The sequence below is a fragment of the Mustela erminea genome, chromosome 6, assembly GCF_009829155.1.
Source record: "Mustela erminea isolate mMusErm1 chromosome 6, mMusErm1.Pri, whole genome shotgun sequence".
Classification (NCBI taxonomy): domain Eukaryota; kingdom Metazoa; phylum Chordata; class Mammalia; order Carnivora; family Mustelidae; genus Mustela; species Mustela erminea.
Window position 1 is genome coordinate 80,669,141 of NC_045619.1, and position 19,387 is coordinate 80,688,527.

Sequence of the window (19,387 nt, forward strand, 5' to 3'; positions counted from 1 at the left end):
AAGGTATTTTACAGCAATTGTTGTAGGCACTTCAAAAATGTAGTATTTTTAATCTTGACAATACCTTTATACAATGGGTATAATTTCTCCACTTTACCAGGAGACAAAGAGTCTCAGGGAGGTAGATTAAACTGGTTAGTAAGAGACAGGTTTCTTCATACACCCTTTACCTCCTAACTCCTAGCCAATATTTCCCCCATATTTCTTTCCCCCTCATTTGCATCCATCCTTATAACTTTATACAAGCAAATGACCAGAGCACATTGTTTATAACTGTTTAGCAATTGTTTTGTCTTTTATTAAGTGATAAATGAATCTATCTCTACCTCCTGTCAGAGGTTATAAAGTCCCCAAAGGTATAGGTTTTACTTCTATTTGTATTATCCATAGCCCTAAGTACAATCTCCAAATAGCAGTTAATAATTTAAAAAACCACTATGCAAGCCACTGCTGTCAACTTTTTACATATGTATTAAACTCATCCAATCCTCACACTGAGAGTGAGCTAAGTATTACTTCTATTCCCAATCTATAGACGAGGAAACACAGGCACTGAGAGATAAGTCACTTGCTGAAGGTCATACATTTAATAAGGTGCACAGTCAGGATTCAAACACAGGACGTCTTGCAGTGATGTGTGTGAACGATGCTATACTATCTACTGAGTATGAGGAAAAGAAGACAACTTGAGGAAGAACCAGAGGAAAACTTGAATGGGTGTACTTTAAAATCACTCTTTATCCATATAGTCAAAATACTACCGGGACATTTCATGATCTCCTCCCTGAGTGGTCCTACCCCTTAAAAGCTTACAAATGTGGGATGTTACTTAAGCTTCTTTTGTTTCAGTCCCTAAATAAGTAAAATGGGGATGGTAGTGGTATACTGATCTGCAAGATGGTTAATATGATTATATGAGAAAATGCATATAAAGGGTGTAGCATTGTGTCCTGCATACAGTAAACATAAATGTTAGCTCTTGTATTAGCACCTATTATGTACAGGTGCGCAATAGTTAGTCATTTAATGAACGCCTGGCTTTATCAATTCTGCTGGAGAGGACATATCGAAGTGCAATAGCCCACACCCATTCTAGAAAGAAGATGAGGCTACTAGAAACCAAAACCATTCAGGAAAGTGCCAAGGAATGGGTAGCAGTGTCCCCTACCCGACTCTACTTGGCACAGTCTCTGATATATAACCGAATGGACATATCCATACTCTGGGGACAATTTTACTTTCCTTAAAATGATGGGGGAAAAATAGCCAAATGTTATTTCCTCTTCTTATATGAATGGGGTTTCCTCACTTACAATAATTGAGAATTTGAGCAAGTTACTCAACTTCTCCCAGAAGCAGCTTTCTCAGCTATCCAGCTGGGATACCTGTAGCTTAGGGTTATGTTAATTAGTTATCTAGCACAAGGGAAGATAGCTATAACTAGCACCAGATGATAGCTATACATTCCAACTCTAAGACCAATGTTGTCCAAACCTAAGACTAACCCTTGAATTCTACGATGAAACTACTTCTGAAAAGACAAAAATGCACTGATCAGGTGAATGCTTTAGCCAACTGCTTGTGTGTTTTCATTCTAATAGAGATAGGATATCAATTTTAATTAATCAATTAATTAATTAATTATGAAATTCACCAAGTCTTACTCTCTGGGGATGGGGATGAAAAAGATATAAAGGCTGTCTTCAAGTAACATGTAATTTAATGGGAGAAGAGAGATGTGTAAACTACAAAACCACTAAACCAAATAGATTTAATTAAGAGCTATAGAAATGCAGATGAAAAAATCTACTGAAAATGTCACACTGTGAATTGAAAGGTAAATACTAAATCCACTTGAGCTTCATGCTCTTAACTGATAAATAACTCACATTTCCTAATGAGAAGACTCAAAGGTACTTCATACAAGTGAGACCATGTTTACTGAGGCATAGAAGGTGAGTAGCATTTCAATAAGTAAAGAAAAATGTTAAAAAAAAAAAAAAGCTGTTTAGGCCAGTAAAAACCACATCTACAAAGACATTCTCAGAGAATGGTATAATAAAACCTACCAAAAGGGAATAAGAGGAGTCTGAAAATCTAATTGAATAAAATAAAGGTAGCACTGTTAGGAGGTTACTGAGAAATACTATTTTTAATTGGTTGTCCCATTACTGTGTGACACTCAGTATGGCTGGAAGGTGGGCGGGGGGGGCACCTGCTGCTCCTGGATTCAGGCCATATAGCTGCTCAGTGTTCTTCGCTGAGACTAGAAGAGAGCAGGAGAGTCGGCTGCACAGGTCACTATATTCGGATTTAACCCCGCTGTGTGGAGGAGCTGGGCAGAAGCAAACTGGAAGGTTATAGGGCTTGATGCTAAGACTTACACACGGTAGGGAATTGAAGTCTTCTTCTAGATCACTTCAGGGCTCATTCTCTATTGAATTCTTGCAAAGTGGAATACGGTTTGAATTGAAGTGCTAAAATCTCCAATGATCAGAAGTCAGTTACCTCCTACTCCCCTTCTTCCTCCAAATCCTCCCCAAAGCTAAGACTTTTAGTTCACCCAGTTTGAGAATGGGGTCAGAGTCAATTATACTGGCATCTATATTATAGTGTGTCGCTTATCAAGTTTTGCATTGTATTATTGTACCTTAGCAATTTCCACTATAATAGTTTTGCAAAGCAGAAGCTGCCTGTGGTTTATAGAAGGGGGTAGTTGGACATGAAGCTGAAAGGCAGACTGTTTTGCTAAGCTATGTGAATGTTGATCTGTGGGCATTGAGAAGTCACTGAAACTTCTAGAGAGGGAAATGACTACACTGAACACGAAGGTAGAGCCATTGATAAAGTTAAGGTCAAAATGAGGCAAAAAATTACACACAGTGAGGCTGTCAGTAGAATACCTAAAATGTCCAGATAAAAAACAATGAAGATTTGAACTGAGAAAGTGACACAATAATTATAATGCCAACTTACATTTTTAGAATGCTTTGAAAGGTTTTTAGCATTCTATTATTTATAGTCTTACTACAGAAAGCCACACCAACCAAGCAGACTAAGGAGTAAGGACAATGTAGATTCTTTCCTTCTCACTTCATCTTTCTTCATCTCTCATTACCTCTCACCACATCTCATCATCATCTCTCATCATTATCTCTACTTTTTAAAAAAGATTTTATTTATTTGAGAAAGAGAGACAGAGAGATAGTGAGAGAGAGCCCGAGCCAGGAAGAGAGGGAGAAGTAGGATCCTGATGTGGGGCTGGATCCTGGGATCCTGGGATCACAACCTGAGCCAAAGGCAGATGCTAAACCAACTGAGCCACAAAGGTGCCCCCCTTTTTTCTTTCTTTCTTTCTTTTTTTTTTTTTTTTTAAGTAGGCTTCATGCTGGGCATGGAGCCAAACACAGGGGTTGAACCCGTAGGCCTGGAACTCACAACCCAAGGATCAAGACCTGAGATGATACCAAGAGTTGGACACTTAACTGACTGAGCCACCTGGGTGTCCTTCATGATTATCTCTCATAATTATCATCTCTTCTCTCTCTCTTTCTCCTGCCTCCCCACCCCCATCCAGCATCTCAACTGCTTCTCTATTCTGGAAACAACATCCACTGTGTGAATCTAGGTGAGAAGCAGGGCACCTCTCCCACTATGGAAGCCAAAAGAAGGCAAGACATCTTCTCCCTACCGCCCAGCTCCTGCCACTTGGCAAATACATGGCCATGTGATGTACACGAAAACAACTACATGCTTCTGCCCAGGAATTTCGAGCATAGAATGGGTGATGAGATCACTAGCATTCATTTTCAGTGCTCACTGAATGTGAACATGTGTCCTCACACAGCATCCTGCAGTGGCCCCCAGCAGCAGGGGTGACGTGGTATGATCTCCCCTTCCTGAGAAAACTGTTACAGTGCAGAAGATTCCAGAGATTCCTTGGTCTCTGTACATTTTCAGACTGCTCTTTCAGCTCTGTATGCATTTTTTGAGCCCCTTACGTGTTTCTAGGAAATTCCTTGAAGCTTAAGACAGCCAAATTTTTCCTATTACTTGCAACTAAAAGCCGTGCCTACACATAAACAAGTCATATTTTTCCCGTTTGCTGACAGGACACGGAGATTCCGAAACGCTGGGAGCTGCCTGTGATCACAAGGGCAGGGGGCAGACAGCTGCACAGGGCTCTTGACCCCATGCACTATTAGTTGTTTATCAATGGGTTCATCAGATTCTGCCCAGAAATGTGGAAAGCTTTACTGCTAGAGGAGGCGCAGACAATACCACAAATGTAATGTGTGCAAAGAGAAGCCAAACAAAATCAAAAGCATCACTAATACCAGCCAAGCTAAGGCCTACAGCCCCAGGCCCAGCTTCTCCAGCATAAGACTCACAAACAGTAACATGTCTTCTTTCATGGATGAACTCATAGTGAAGCCCCACAAACTGAATCTAGATGTTGTATTCCCTTTGATGATTACATTCTGCGTAATATGCTGCCACCTCCTTACAAGACACTGACTGCTGCCCCTTCTGAGAGATACCACATCTATCAAAGAACACACAAACCCTTCGAAAACAACATTCGGTATTCAACAGCTTTATTTCCATGAACTTTTCCAAGTTTATCAACAAATTATATGCATTTTTGGTCCAACCGATTTGTTCTGCTATCAACTTTGCCATAAACTAAAATTTTTAGGAGTTTTAAATAATTAGCCAAGTATCTGACACTACACTAGAATGGCATAAAAGTTCTTCTTGTGACATTATAATTTAAGTTTATTATAATTTAATTTCACAAGGAAAACCAATACAGGTGAGTTCCAAATTTATTGATGTGTCTGATGGTTCTTCTGGGGTTTATATCAACATGACTTATGGATTTAGTAGGGTCATGACTCATAGAAAAGATGAAACTTTGACATTATTTCTTTATTAAAACATCCATGGCTTAAGATGACCATAGTTATGCTCACCTTAATACTATAAATCACACACTAAAAATACTCTTAATTCATGAGTCAGACAAAGTAAATGGCTGAGGCAGATTGGCTGTGAGAATTCTGGTATTCAAACATGAGTTTCCTTACTGGAACTGCTGAGTCTAAGTGACTGGGAGACAAGGGGAACTGGAGAGGCCTTCTTCTACGAGGGCTGCAGTGATACGGATCCAGAATTAATGGAGAACAATCTGGGAATCTGGCTGGAAATCCAGATTTTCACAATGAAATCTTTTGTCTGGTTAAATGTTGAGCCATTAAAATGTTGAGCCATTAAAAGTTCAATATGCTGTCCCTGAAAGCCAACTATGGCCCATAAGTCTCTATTTTGTGACTCAGATATAGCCTTGCTGGCATGGATCATTCCTGAACAAAAAGGTCATTCTCAACAACCCTTCATTCATCCAGAGGGTCTATGGCAGGAGAACCCTCCAATAACCACCTAAGTCTACAAAAGATTTTTAAAAGAGTGCTTTCAAAATTTTTATCTGTGAATTTCTTCATATTAAAAAGTTCAAAATCTTTTAAAAAGAAGACAGATGAGAAATATACTACATCATCATTTGATTTACTATGTTTGGGGTAAATGTATCGTCTATTGCTGCATAATTTTTTGTGTTTACATGGATGTTTGTGTTCATTAGGAACAGACTAGGAAAATGTTTTAAAAATAATGAGCATCCTTAACTTTTACACCAAAACCAAATATGAAAAAAGCAACTCAACCATTAAATACTTTAATGTGAGGAATTAGGAGATGAATATGAACTAGATTCCCACCTTCCCCAACAGACTATCACTTCATCTCCCCCACAAACACCAAACTTACCCTAGAATTAATTTGAATTATTGCTCCTCAACAACTGGGAAAGAGATGGGAACTGAGACTCATTTCAAAACAGTTTGGGACTACCTAACAGAGTTAGCTAGCAATAATAGTGTGTTAGTTTTCTTTTGTTACTGTAACAAAGTATTCTAAATCAGCAGCTTGAAACAAAATAAATTCATTTCTTTATACTTCTATAGGTCAGAGGTCTGACATAGGTCTATCGGGCTAAAATCAAGACGTCCACAAGGCTGCTTTCCTTTCTGGTGGTTCTGTTTTCTGCCTTTTCCAGCTTCTAGAGCCTGTTCCTCTAGAGGCTGCTCCTGCCCATGGTCCTCTCTCCATCTCCCAAGCCGGTCATATTGTAACTCTCTGACCATTATTACTAGTCACATCTTCCTCTGACAACCGTCATGAAAGTTCTTTTGGAAGGACTCATGTGATTATATTGAGCCCACCCAGATAATACAGGATAATCTCCTCATTTCATGGTCTTTAACCTTAATTAGGTCTGCAAAGTTCATTTTGCCATGTTAGGCAATGTATTCACAGGCTTCTGGGGATTCAGATGTGGACATCTTGGAGGGCCATTATTCTGCTTACCACAAATAGGAACATAATAACAACTCCTACTTATAACTGCTTACTTTGTTCCAGCCGTCACACTCATTACTTGGCATACTGCATCTCATTTAATTCTAAAAACAATGGATAAGGTATGGAATATCATCCCACTCTAAAGATAAAGAAACAGACTATGAGGTAGACAAGTTGTTCAAGATCATAGCCAGTAAATAACAGAACAAGGATTCAAATGTAAGAGGCCTGAATGAGCTAGTATCTGGCAGCTAACATGCCACAAAATGTTCATGGAGAAGAGGGGTCTATATGATTTGATTTGGATCAACTAATGAGAGTGGTCCTGTGGACCGCTTAGCCATTTCCCATCTTGTTTTGTTGCTGTTGCATTTCGTAACATTTAACAGACATGCGTATGCACATCTATTGTATAAAAATACCACAGGTAGCAACTTAATGGTTATGATTTTGTTCTAGAAAAATTCGAAAATCAGCTCTCATCAGGCCACACTGAAAATTTACTTTAATGGAGTTCCAGGAACACCAGCAAACCATTCTGTCATCTTTGAAATGAAATACCGTATCACCTTGATTCTAGGTCTGCACTGATCATTAGAAGTATCAATTTAATAAACAAGTTTTGGGCAAAAAGGAAAAATAACATAAAAGAAAGAATAAAGCATGGAGTCTTCAACATACATCTCAATTATAATGTGCACAGACTGACTGAAATGTTTCAGAAACCGTAAAATGTGTCTTCGAATTTTCTACAGGATTTTCTGGCTCTATCTCTCACAATTCCATTCACACTCAACTTGCTATTATACAAGAACCTATACTTTTGTACCTACTCTTCCTCCATCCTGAAATGCTGTCTCTCACTTCTTCCTCTCCTGAAATGTCTGTTCATCCTTAAAAAAACCTCAATTTAAATGTCATATGGTGATGCCTGCCTGTATCTAGGCATAAGCCCGATTATTCACTGCCTCTTCTGGGCTCTGCATAGCTGTCTGCATCCTTCTTTGTTACAGAATGTACCACAATGTACTATAGGGACTCATTTTATACTATCTCCATCTATCAGATTGGACAATAACCCTACCATGGACTCATATTAAAGTTTGGGTGTAAAGAAAACCAAAAGGAATGTGTGACATCTCATGAGTTTTTCACAATCACTTACCCACAAGTTCTTACGTGACACATCTTTATTCCTCTCTCTCTCTCCCTTTATTCCTAACCTGGTGCTCTTACCAGTATTTAGCTGAAGTGGGTAAGCCAACTATAATATTCAATGTCTGTAGTAGGCAGCCTTTAAGGATAGTCCCTAGTGATCTCCACCTCCAGATATACATGCCTTTGTGTAATCTTCTCCCTTTAGTATGAGCCCACCTAGTGATTTGCTTCTAGCTAATTTGCAATGGCAAAGGTAATAGGATGTCACTTACTGGCTTTGATGAGGCCCACGGCCATGCTGGAAAGGCCCACAAGGTAAGGAACTGAGAGCAACCCCCAGGCAACAGCCAGTAAGGAATGGATTAAACCAACAATTACACATTTGAGCTTGGAGAAAATCCTTCCCCAGCCTGGTAGACACCTTGATGGCAGCCTTATGAGAGGTCCTGAAGCAGAGAACTATAATAGCAGAGGATCCATTCCATGCTCAGATCCCTGACCCACAGACATTGTGAGGCACCATATGTCTGTTATTTCAAGGTGCCAAATTTGGGGGTTGTTTGTTATGCAGCAGTAGATAACTAATACAGTGTTATTCCCCTTGATAAAACAACCTTGAGTAAAAGGAATCTTCATAAATGGTATCAGAAGTTTTATGAAGAAAGTACCAATACTAAAACGGGTGGCAACAGGCAATAAAAGTACTGTACAACCAGTCAGTGTGGCTCTCCCTCCCCGCAGCCGAAGCACACAGGAGGGAGAGTGTTCTCAACTTGAGAGAAGAAACTCCCCCTCCGAGCCCAACCCCAAGACTGAATATGACCGTGCCTCCTGGACCAGGAAGAAAGGGAGAGCACCAAGACAAGGCAATGTCATCAGGCGATCACACACCCACTGAGATTAGATCAGCAGCAGAACTAGAACATGAACTCTGTTTCACGGAGCACTGGAACAATGAGGAGGCAGAAGGAGAGCCAAACTTTCACACCGGCTAATATGTCAAAGCCAACAATCAGACAGGGAAATGAAAGGTGTCTGTTGAACTTCAACTCCGATAATACTGTCCTCCACAGGTGTCTGTTGCTAAGACACCGCTATTATTACATTCCTGGCATGTATAATCTTTTTATTCCCCCATGTGAGTTTTTGACTCTGTGCTTTTCATACAGAAAATCTGAAAATAAAACTCAAATAATACATCTATTTGGGACAAAGGTGAATTAGGGTTTCTTGACTAACCGAGGGAAAGCAGGTGAGGCTGGCTAATGAGGCAGCTCCCGGCCTCTCAGCGCTCAGGTGAGCTTGCACAGAGGCAAGCTTGTGGAGCTGCTTCCCCTTGAGTGCTCTGATGATCAAACCATGGCCAGGGTGGGGGCCAGACATGGACCCGATGGCTGCACTGAGGGGCTGCATAAAGGTTCCAACAACCCTGGAAACCGCTACATTGGAGCTCCGATGCTTCCCCCACTCACTGACAGATTCAGATAGCACAGACTCCTTTCCAAGCTTTTCATCTTTAAAAAGGCAGTTCAGCTCCCTGAGCCTTTGAGCCTGTTCCATTTTGAGCCGACTGCTAATTGTATGCATGCACATATGTGTTTCAGAAAAGAGATAAGCACATTGCCTTGGCCTCCTCACTAACTGCACAGACATGACTCACTTCTGTTCTCTGCAACTTCTCTAAACGTGGCCTGAAGTTTTCTGAACATTAACCCTTCCTGGTAACCACACTCCGCATTCTTCTAGAGATGTTTTCTGGATCACGTTAGCTTCACATTGCCTTTTACTACTACTTCTTTGAGTTCTGGGGCTTCATATTTTCATTTGCTTTTGCGATCATGTTTATATTTTCAAAAATTTCTCAATAACAACTACACACCTTAATCATATATGCTGAACCACAGGAAATGAATAAGGTATCTTCTAGCATTAGGGGCCATATTTTAATTTTAAAACCTGAAGTTGTCCGATTTTCATATTTTGTGAAATACACAATTTTATCATATTTTACAATGGCGAGGAAAAGAAAATTTTAGAGTGGTTGTTCATAAAAATGCAGAAATCCTTCCCAATAGTCACGGCGACTAGTAGCCAGATGGTAGGACTGGCTGATTGCTGATTGTGATTCTTTAGAAAAGAAATTCACGTAGAAGCAGCCGAGCTCAGAAAATCTGCTGTGCTTGAGAACTGAGCAGACACACTAATTCTTTAGAGGTCATATTCTGCACTCTAGGCAGATCAGTATCCTCACAGGGCCCCTGGATGCATCTAGGCAGCCCCAGAGCACCCCAATCTCATGCTCATTAGCAAGAGCAATAGGAAGTATGAAAAACCCACCTCCAGAAGGAGTTTCCTAACTTCCAGAGAGAGTGGCACTTAGTTATATCAAGGTTTTGCTTTTCTTTTTTTAAGCCCCCTTTCACAGTTACATAAGTATAACTGAACAAACAAGAACACTTGAAATGTACCTGCTCCAGCAAAGCTATGTATTTTTCTGAAAAATAATAACTCATTCGAAAAGTAACCAGACAAAAGTGCCCAGCTGAAAAGGTCCCAGGGAAATAAGAACTCTCCTCAAGAGGATAGCTTGTCTAATCAAAACTGGAGACAATGATGGTAGCTAACGTTTATTAAAGGTTTCTTCTGTGTGAGGCATTTTACTAAAGATAAAGTGCCAAGGCATTTTACAACCAAAATAACCTTGTTTATTTAGAATTTTTTTGTGTGAATGCTGATATGCGTATTTTCACTTCCTGTTTTTTCTCATTGTTCTCTCTGCTCTGTGCTTCTCCGCCCACCCCCATCCTCTCTGCCATTGTCTCCACTATCTTATTCCCTTTACTATTTATATACCACTAATTATCATCATACACACACAGTGAATTATCTGTCTTGTTCTGTACTTATGATTTTGATAAATCCATCCAGAGCTATTTTTAAATAGCTGATAATGAGTTATTGTCCATTCATTCAATAAATTACCAGCTCCAATTTAAATTCTTTTTGGAGGAATACAGAATATAAGAGAATACAGTGCTGCCTTTCCAAAATATCATCTCATTGAAAACTTTAAGCTATTGACCCTTTCTAGCATTGCTTGATAGGAAACTTTAAAGATAAACACACATGCACACCGCACACAATCTATTTGAGGAAAAGGCTCCCATGGGTTACAACTGACTTAAAATCTGCTCCAACAGCACAATAGTAAATCTTTCTCTGTTACCTTCTGTGCATGACAATAGTATCCAAGACTCTCTAAAATGCTAGGAAACTGATAGTAAAAAAGACAAATGAAGAAAACTTAATATCATCATAAAATTCATGACTCTTTCCCCATAATCACCCAACTAAACAAGCCTGACAAACAGGATGGTAGTTAATGATTTAAAAAAAAAAAATCAGTATTGACCATGTTAGAGAAAAAGAAGTAACAACAATAAGATCATAAAATGTAAGCACTAGGAGTATCCAGAGCTCTAAAATTTAAGTACTTTCAGAAGTAAAATTCCTTGGGGAACACCAGAGGAGGCTCTTTGTTTGACAACAAAAACAAAGTGTCTAGTAAAATTCTTTTTCCTTAGACACTTTCTGGACATTCTGTGATAGGGAACATGGACCGAAGCCGCATCAGAAGCTTCCTGAGTAACAAGCAGTCGGGGTCAGCAGAAAGCCTATGGAGGAGGCATCAGGATAGCATAATTTGAGGGGCCCCAAGGAATCCCCTCTGTCATGTCTGCTGAGGACTAAAATTTTACCATTGGAGAATCATTCTGCTATGTTCATCTAAGAAAAGGTTTCTGAGAAGAGAAAGGAGGAGGAAGAATGGGGGGCAGTGGATCTTACTGAGAAAGCCAAAGACCAATAAAAGGACACAGGACACCATAAAAAGTGAGAGAAGGCATCACTACACAGGGCCTAAAGGAAACTTGAAGAAGAAAAGGGAAAGTTTGAAAAAAGAAGTATACCTTTTATAATTTCTATCAGCTAACTCTAAAGCAGGATTTCTCACCCTTGGCACCATTGACATTTGGGTCATATAATTCTTCGTTATGGGGAGCTAGCTTGTAATGAATGTCCTGAGCAGATGAAGATGAATAACTCAGTTGGAAAGTAACCAGAGAAAAGCTCCCAGATAAAAGGATCCTAGGAAAGTAGGATCCTCAAGAGGACATTTCCTTAAGAGGACATTTCCTCAAGAGGAGAGCTAGCCTAATAATAATAATAATAATAATAATACAGGATATTTAGCAGGATCTCTGGACCCTACCCACCAGATTCCAGAAGCAACTCCCTTCCCCACTGTTGTGATAACCAAAATGTCTTTAGACAGTGTCAAACGAACTCTGGCAGGTAGGAGGGCAAAACTGCCTTCATTGGACAACCACTGTCCTAAAGGATCAATTTTCTCCCTAAGCTGAGCAAGACCTCTTCCATCCCTTCTCCCAGTTTGCCCTTCTGTTCCCACTTGACACAACAGTGGGAAGATTACAACCTCATCAACCGAAAGAAGAATCAGAATTCCATTTTTAAATTCTAATAATCAGAACAGAGAGAGCAGGAAGATCTGACACGAATGCCTTTCACTCAGAACATTGTTATCCTTTGATAATTCCACAATTCTTGGATTCTGCCTTTGTTTCCAGACATGTTTTATTCTTTGTCCATTACACAAGACCAGTTCCAGGAAGGGATGTCCAGTAAAACTCAAAAAGATTTGCCCAATTCAATTAATGCTTATATGAGTGGACCAAGGAAGCCATTAGTCCATGTCAGTAACCAAGAAACGTTATCATAAAAATTAAGTTATTTTTACAATTAAAGATACTGAAGAGTGGGCGTCTAACATCTTGGCTCAAGTGAACCAAACTCTTCTCCTTCTCTTCTCTCTCCTCTCCTTTGTCTTTTTCTCCATCTCCCTCTTTCCTTCCCTCCCATCATTCCTCACTCCCTCCCTCTTTCTTTCCTTCTTTTTCCATTCTTTTTATTTCCTTGTAGGTATATCCATTCTTTCCTCTATGAGAACAGGCAAGAATGTGAAAAGGAAGATTATGAAGCATTAATTAGAAAAATAAATAAATAACACCTCACCAGAAGGAAAGTTATCTTAATGGGTTTAGAAGAGCTTAAACCGCTACATCATTTGTGCCACCGAGTCATTAGTGTGACTGTATAATAGAGTCAGAGGCCCAGAAAATGGTGATTTATATTTCTTCTACCGACTTCTAATTCAGAATTATTATTATAAGATCTGTAGGGGAAAATTCCTCTTAGAATTGAAGCTAATGAACTGAAACAATCTACAGAAAGGCAGTTTAATTACTGAACATTATAAATTAAATGCTGTATTTCTATATAAAATATGAGTCTATTTCTATATAAAATATGGTCAGAAACTAAGCCCATGGTGCATAATATGAGAACGAAGAATAAGGAAGGTTATCTTTTGCCCCCTTTTTGCCCCTTTCTGCCTCTCACTAACTGTATGGACATCGGTCAGGTAATTAATTTCTGTGAGCCTCAGTTTTCCCACTTGAGAAAGTTAGGCGATTGGACTAGATTATCTTTAAGAATTCTTCCATCTCCAGGGCGCCTGGGTGGCTCAGTCGGTTAAGCCTCAGGTCATGATCTCAGGGTCCTGAGATCGAGTCCTGCATCAGGCTCTCTGCTCAGCAGGAAGCCTGCTTCCTCCTCTCTCTCTCTGCCTACTTGCGATCTCTCTCTGTCAAATAAACAAATAAAATCTTTAAAAAAAAAAAAAGAATTCTTCCATCTCCAGCTTTATGATCATGGGGAAAATATAACTCAAACTTTCTGAAACTGAAAGAAAAAAAATAACCTATGCAATTCTACCAGCTAAGAAGGTAATTACAATGCAGCATACATGATTTCTATGCGAGAGCTACAGGGTTATAAAAGCAAAAAAAGCTTCTTTTATTGATCAAAACTCTTGACTATAAGGTAACATGTTATCGCTCTTAGATTCTTCTTTAAATTAGAAGGATTCCTTTCCAGGCAGGGCAAGCAACTTTGAGAGTCTGCTGGGTTCCACGCTGAGAATGTCAGCTATGTTACAGCAGAGGGCTCTTCAACAGGAAGGAAGGGCAGGGATCCAGAAGCAAAACAAATTCACAGCTCCAAGAGCTCAGCCACAAACATCAGGGAATGGCTCTGCAGTGGTGTCTTGACATTCATTCTGGAAGGCCTCCCACTGGATATCTGTTTCTAAATTCATGGAAAATAAACCCCAATCTTTATTGGAGAAATAGGGTCCAACTCTGTTCTTAACGGGAGCTCTTTGAAGAGGTATGGTCTAGATACCCTCAGCTGTAAGGCAAACCCCCATCAGAGGAGTCATTTCTTTGAGCCTTTGGTACAGATGCTAACATTAAGTGTGCAAAGAGGGGCGCCTGGGTGGCTCAGTGGGTTAAGCCGCTGCCTTCAGCTCAGGTCATGATCTCAGTGTCCTGGGATTGAGTTCCGCATCGGGCTCTCTGCTCAGCAGGGAGCCTGCTTCCCTCTCTCTCTCTCTCTCTGCCTGCCTCTCCATCTACTTGTGATTTCTCTCTGTCAAATAAATAAATAAAATCTTAAAAAAAAAAAAAAAGTGTGCAGGGAGAGACTGAAAGAGGGAGAGTTTAAGCATTCATTTCCTCCTATAGGGACCCTGAATACATGCTGACCTTGGATGGTTTGTCAAAGTTTTGTCAAAGATTGCCTTTGGACTACAAAATAAGATACACTCCTATTTCCTAGGAAATCCAACTTTCACATATGGATGTAAATTCTAAAATTTGTAGACCTCCCCATAGTATACCGAAAATGTAAAGGCAAGAAATACTTTAAGTGGAAGCATAGAAATACTGGTGCTAGCTGGAAATGCTGGGGCATCATTAAGGAAATACATTCCATCACCTGCTAGATCTTGAAATTCTTGGCTCTGGTTCTTTAGGCACAAAAATCATGGTCTGAACAGCTTTTCTTAAAATGATCTTGGCCTTCATTGGCATTCCTACAAGGGGATACTTCATTTATATCATTAGATACTTTGGAATCTTAATGGAAAATTCTCCCTAAGTAATCAGAAACAAATAGTCATTTGCGGGATTTTATTTGGAAGGAAAATACACTGGGAGAGGTAAAGCCAAAGCAGGAGCTTCTCTGTGAGGGATGATGGCTCAGGTATTTCTTGGATTTACAGCCAACAGATAGGCTTGGAATGGAAATGAAGCACTGAAAATACCCTGCCCGAAAGAAACACTCCTCATTCACAGTAGGCCCAATTATGTGTCATGTATTCTTACTTATAAGCTTTTTAAGAATGTAAGAAAAACAAAAAGAATCACTAGGAAGTAAAAAATGCACAAAGTTTTTTAAGGCTTTCATGCCAAGGAATCAGCAGACCTCCTTGAAAACTGCTAGAACTCTTTTTTTAATGAGCACATCTTGAAATGTCACTCTGGGATGCAATGGTTTTGCTAAGATTTTTGTTGTTGTTAACAAAATTGGCGCTCAGAATTATCGATATTACCAGTAATAGAGCAAACTGTGTATTTTATGCTGCATGTATTTATTGAGATTTGTCATTTATGTTCTTTTTGTTGTTGTTGGAAAAATATCTCTGCAGACCTCCTTCAAGAAACTCTGCCCCTCAGTGTGATTAAGTTTTGTCTAAAGAAAAAGTGCGTAATTGGTCCCATAATGTGAAAACGTTTAGAATAAACTGACAAAAAAAGCAACAACTTGTAAATCCACTGGCAACTCTGTATTGAATACACCTTTGGTTATTCTCCACAGATTGGAAGGTCACTCACTTCTCATTATTCTTTATGCCCAACATTTTGTTTTTATATAAATACTATATTTGAATTTAGAGGAAGGACCTGTTCTTTGCTCTCATAAACAAGATATCAAGTAGTACACACTATGCTCGCTGTAATGGAAACTTAGAAGAATGCTCTCTAATATAAAGGCATAAGGTGACACTTTTATTATAGAGTCATATTTTTACTGGAGTGTTATAGAGTCTTTTTCCCTGAAAACCTCTAAGTATTATTTGTACATCTATCTGATAAAATTATAAAGTTGGATGTAGAGTAGAAAGTGACAAGAATAATATTTTTAAGTGCTCTCTGGTTTTATGATTCCACATGTTTTTCTAAAATTTATTTATTTTTAAGATTCTTCTATTTAAAAAAAAAAAGGGAAATCTAAAGAAATGTCTTATTTCACACCCACATTTCCTCAAACCCTATAGTCTTTAAGCTATTCATCTAGCACTATTTTCTTTGATATTCTACAGGTAGGAACTCAAAGAATATGAAGTGAATAGGTTGTCTTATCCCAGGACCAACTTTAGACATTCCTGATGCTCAAGATATCTGGACTCCGGATGGTGCTGAGGAGAATGATAGTTCATAAAACAAACATAACCAAAACTTCTTTGATGTACTCAGCTGCATTTCCCAGAGGCATGGAGGAGCTCGATTCTCTTTAATATTCCCACTTCCTAGGACTCCAAGAATCTATTTCTGAAAATATCACATTATTTATGTTATTCTTCCTCTATGCAAAAATCTCCTGCCATATAAAGAAAATATTATTTAAGGGTTGTTTCTTCCATTTGCCTAGAATTCACATAAGTTTTGAGTATAAATACTGTTTGAGTACACAGCATAATATGAATTTGGTTCTCTAGTTTTTCTTTAGTCTCTTAACAGAAAGTCTAAATCTTACTCAGAGCAAGCAGGTATTCCCTTCCTTAGAACAAATTCAGAATTAACTATCAAATCAAGGAGATAGGCTTTTCCTTGTGACTTGTTTTATTCTAAAGGAGTACTTATGGCATACTTGCCCAAAAAATTAGAGTTAAAAGAACTTCTAAAAGTAAATTTAAGGCATAGGAATATTTTATTTCATAAACAGTCACTGTTTACCTGTACATGAGTAATCATCAATTCTGATGTATCCAGTTTTGCAGATGCACATGAAAGAACCCGGGGTGTTAACACACATCGTATTCTCACGGCAGTAATGGCGCCCTTCCGCACACTCATCAATGTCTGTGAAGATAGAGAAGGACAAAGAGGTCAACAGTGGCCAATATTCTAGAGTTTCTCTATAGTTTTCTTTGGTGGAGAGAGGGCAATAGTTTCCAACTGAAAAGCATTTTTTTAAAGTATTCAAAAACTCTCCTTTAATAGGAATGTTTGATGTTCAAATGACAGAAACCATAATTTTTTTTCCCCAACAGCTCTTGCTGGAATTTCAAAGATGTCTGTATATTTCAACTTGCAACATTCTAAATATATTTAGAAATTTCCAGTGCATTCATCTATCTGTGTTTGATAAAATGGATCAGGGTGTTACCAATCTGGCTACCTTAGAGTCTTAAAATCTTCAAACTCTGAGTCTATCATATATTGTTTCTTGATTCACTGGCTATTCTGCTATATACTTGAGGAGACCCTAAGAGATAAATAAAATATTCACATATGCCACAACTTGAATAACTTCAGTTAAAGACATGAAACCAATAACATGTAGTTTTTTAGAGATACTACTGTCTGAACCAGGATGTGTCTGAACAGAGACGAAATTATAACATAGAGGCCTGACATAAATGAGAAACTGTAAAATAGTAATAAGTTGGCATATTGAACTTCATGGCTATCCATACACACCAAGTTTTGAGTGTAAGCCCGTGGTAAGCTGTAACAGGTACTAGAACTAACTGGGAAGAAGAATTTTTACAATAGACTGTCTCCATTATATAGCACCTCTGTGCATGGAACATAAACTATTTTACAAATATTTTGTCACTGTGAAATACTCTTTATGAAGGGCCTTAATGCACTGGCGAAGCATGGTATTTCTCCTCCAGAAGTTTGCATTCTCAAATCCTTGTGGTGAATCCACAAAGTAGTAATGCTCTCGTTTGTACTATTAAGAGAAATGGATCAATTTTAGGAGACAGTCAGGTGATCCACCACTACAGAAGTCATGCTCTTCCGATAACCTCAACTACGTTCTCAGTCCTGAGAGTATCACAAGAATTAATTGATAGAATATCAGAAAATTATAGTTTAGAGCTGAAGGGACCTTGGCAATCATGTAAGCTAACTACTCATTCTACAGATGAAAATAAATGGAGGGCAAACGAGACTGGATTTTCTATTCAACTTCTAAATGAAAGGTAACACAGTAAATTACAAACCTCTTAGCATACAAAACTCTTCCGGGGCTTGGCCCTGACGTTTTTGGCTTTACAGCCTATGACTGCACCCCTTCCTCCCTGAGTTCTGGCCACACGGAGCTTCTGATCAGTTCTCAGACGGACCATGCTCTCTCATATCTGCCTGCCTCTGTACACAATGTCCTCTCTATTCCCTCTTTCGCTATCACCAGCTTTATTGGATCTTGCCCACCAGTGGATTATCCTTCAAGAATCTGTTTAAATATCTCTCTGTGAGAACATCCCCAATGAAGTAAAATGCTCTCTATGCAGCACTCTCTTGGAACTTCGTGTTTCCACTGCAGATTCACCCACTGTACCTTTATTAACTTTTGTAGGCTTCTTCTCTCCAAGAAGCCTTATATACTCCTGCAGGGTAGAGATGATCTGTTCGTGTCTCTTAACTCTAGCTGCACAGCATATTCATCTGGATGCTTTTTAACCACATCGGGTCTTGCTCCAACTCCCAAACCCCCATTCCAAATCTGATTTAACTATCTGTAGTGGAACACAGGCAACAATTTTTTTTTTTAACAATTTCTTTTTTAAAATCTTCTCCATGATGAGTCTAATGCAGGGATCAGCAAAATAGTTCAATAAAGAACTAGATAGTAAATATTTTAGGCTTTGGGGCTTACAGGATCTCTGTTGCAACTTTAACTCTGATGTTCTAGCACAAAAGCAACTGTAGGCAAATGTAAATAAATGAGTCTGGCATTATTTCAATAAAATTTTATTTACAAAAACAGAACTTGAATCAGATTTGGCCTGCAGGCCACAGTGTGATGACCCCTGGCCTAATGCATAAGCAGCGTTAAGAATCCCTAAGTTTGTAATTCATTTTTGTATTCACAATACCTCATAGGGTGTCTAGGATATTACGGGATCAATAAATGCTGCAGAATGAATGAATAAATGCTTCAAGGCTGGTTTGAGGAAGAGCTAAGAATAGATCTCAGATTATCTGACTCCCAGTGTAATATACTTCTCATGATATCATGCTACTTCGAAATGTTTGCACTGGTCTGCAAGGAAAGTATCACATTCAATTACAGCCTAAAAATCAAACTAGAGGCACCCTGGGGGAATATGATGAAAACTCATTTGCTTCCAGGGTCTTAAGATAATAATAGGAATCATATAGGATAATTAATGTGCTCAGCGGGATCAATGGTCTTTAACCCTGATCTTCTGAGAGAGTGCTGCAGAGAAGTGAAAGTTACTGAAAGCCACTGCAGGAGTCCCCTGGGCTTTAAGCTTGTGACTGGAGGGATGGCCATGAAGAAGTTCACACGTGCAATGGTATGAAGAATTTACCTTTGGGGAAGAAAGAGCCAAGAATAATGAACTCAACTCAGTGGAGACACCTTGGTTATCAGAGGGGAGAGTTACTGAGTACACTGTGTGTGACCTCTCCTCAAAACAAGACTAGTTCCTAGTGGGAGACCATGGTCCTGGTAGAATCAAGGATGTAACTTCAGTGCCTTGGGCAGGATCGAGTCCCAACTGGTGCAAGCACTATAGAAGACACTGTCCCTCTTTCCAAACAGTATGCTAGAGGCAGAAGCCCAC

The 19,387-nt window shown here is 39.1% G+C and overlaps 1 protein-coding gene across 6 annotated transcripts in view; it reads right to left on the reverse strand.

Annotated features, from left to right (window-relative positions):
* The window catches only part of NELL2 (neural EGFL like 2), a 399,311-nt gene that overhangs the window by 137,179 nt on the left and 242,745 nt on the right, over positions 1-19,387 (reverse strand). For all 6 annotated transcript variants that reach the window (XM_032347951.1, XM_032347957.1, XM_032347956.1 and 3 more), the window contains one exon: positions 16,518-16,643. In XM_032347951.1, the coding sequence (XP_032203842.1) occupies positions 16,518-16,643 (126 nt within the window). The remainder of the gene's footprint in view (positions 1-16,517; positions 16,644-19,387) is intronic.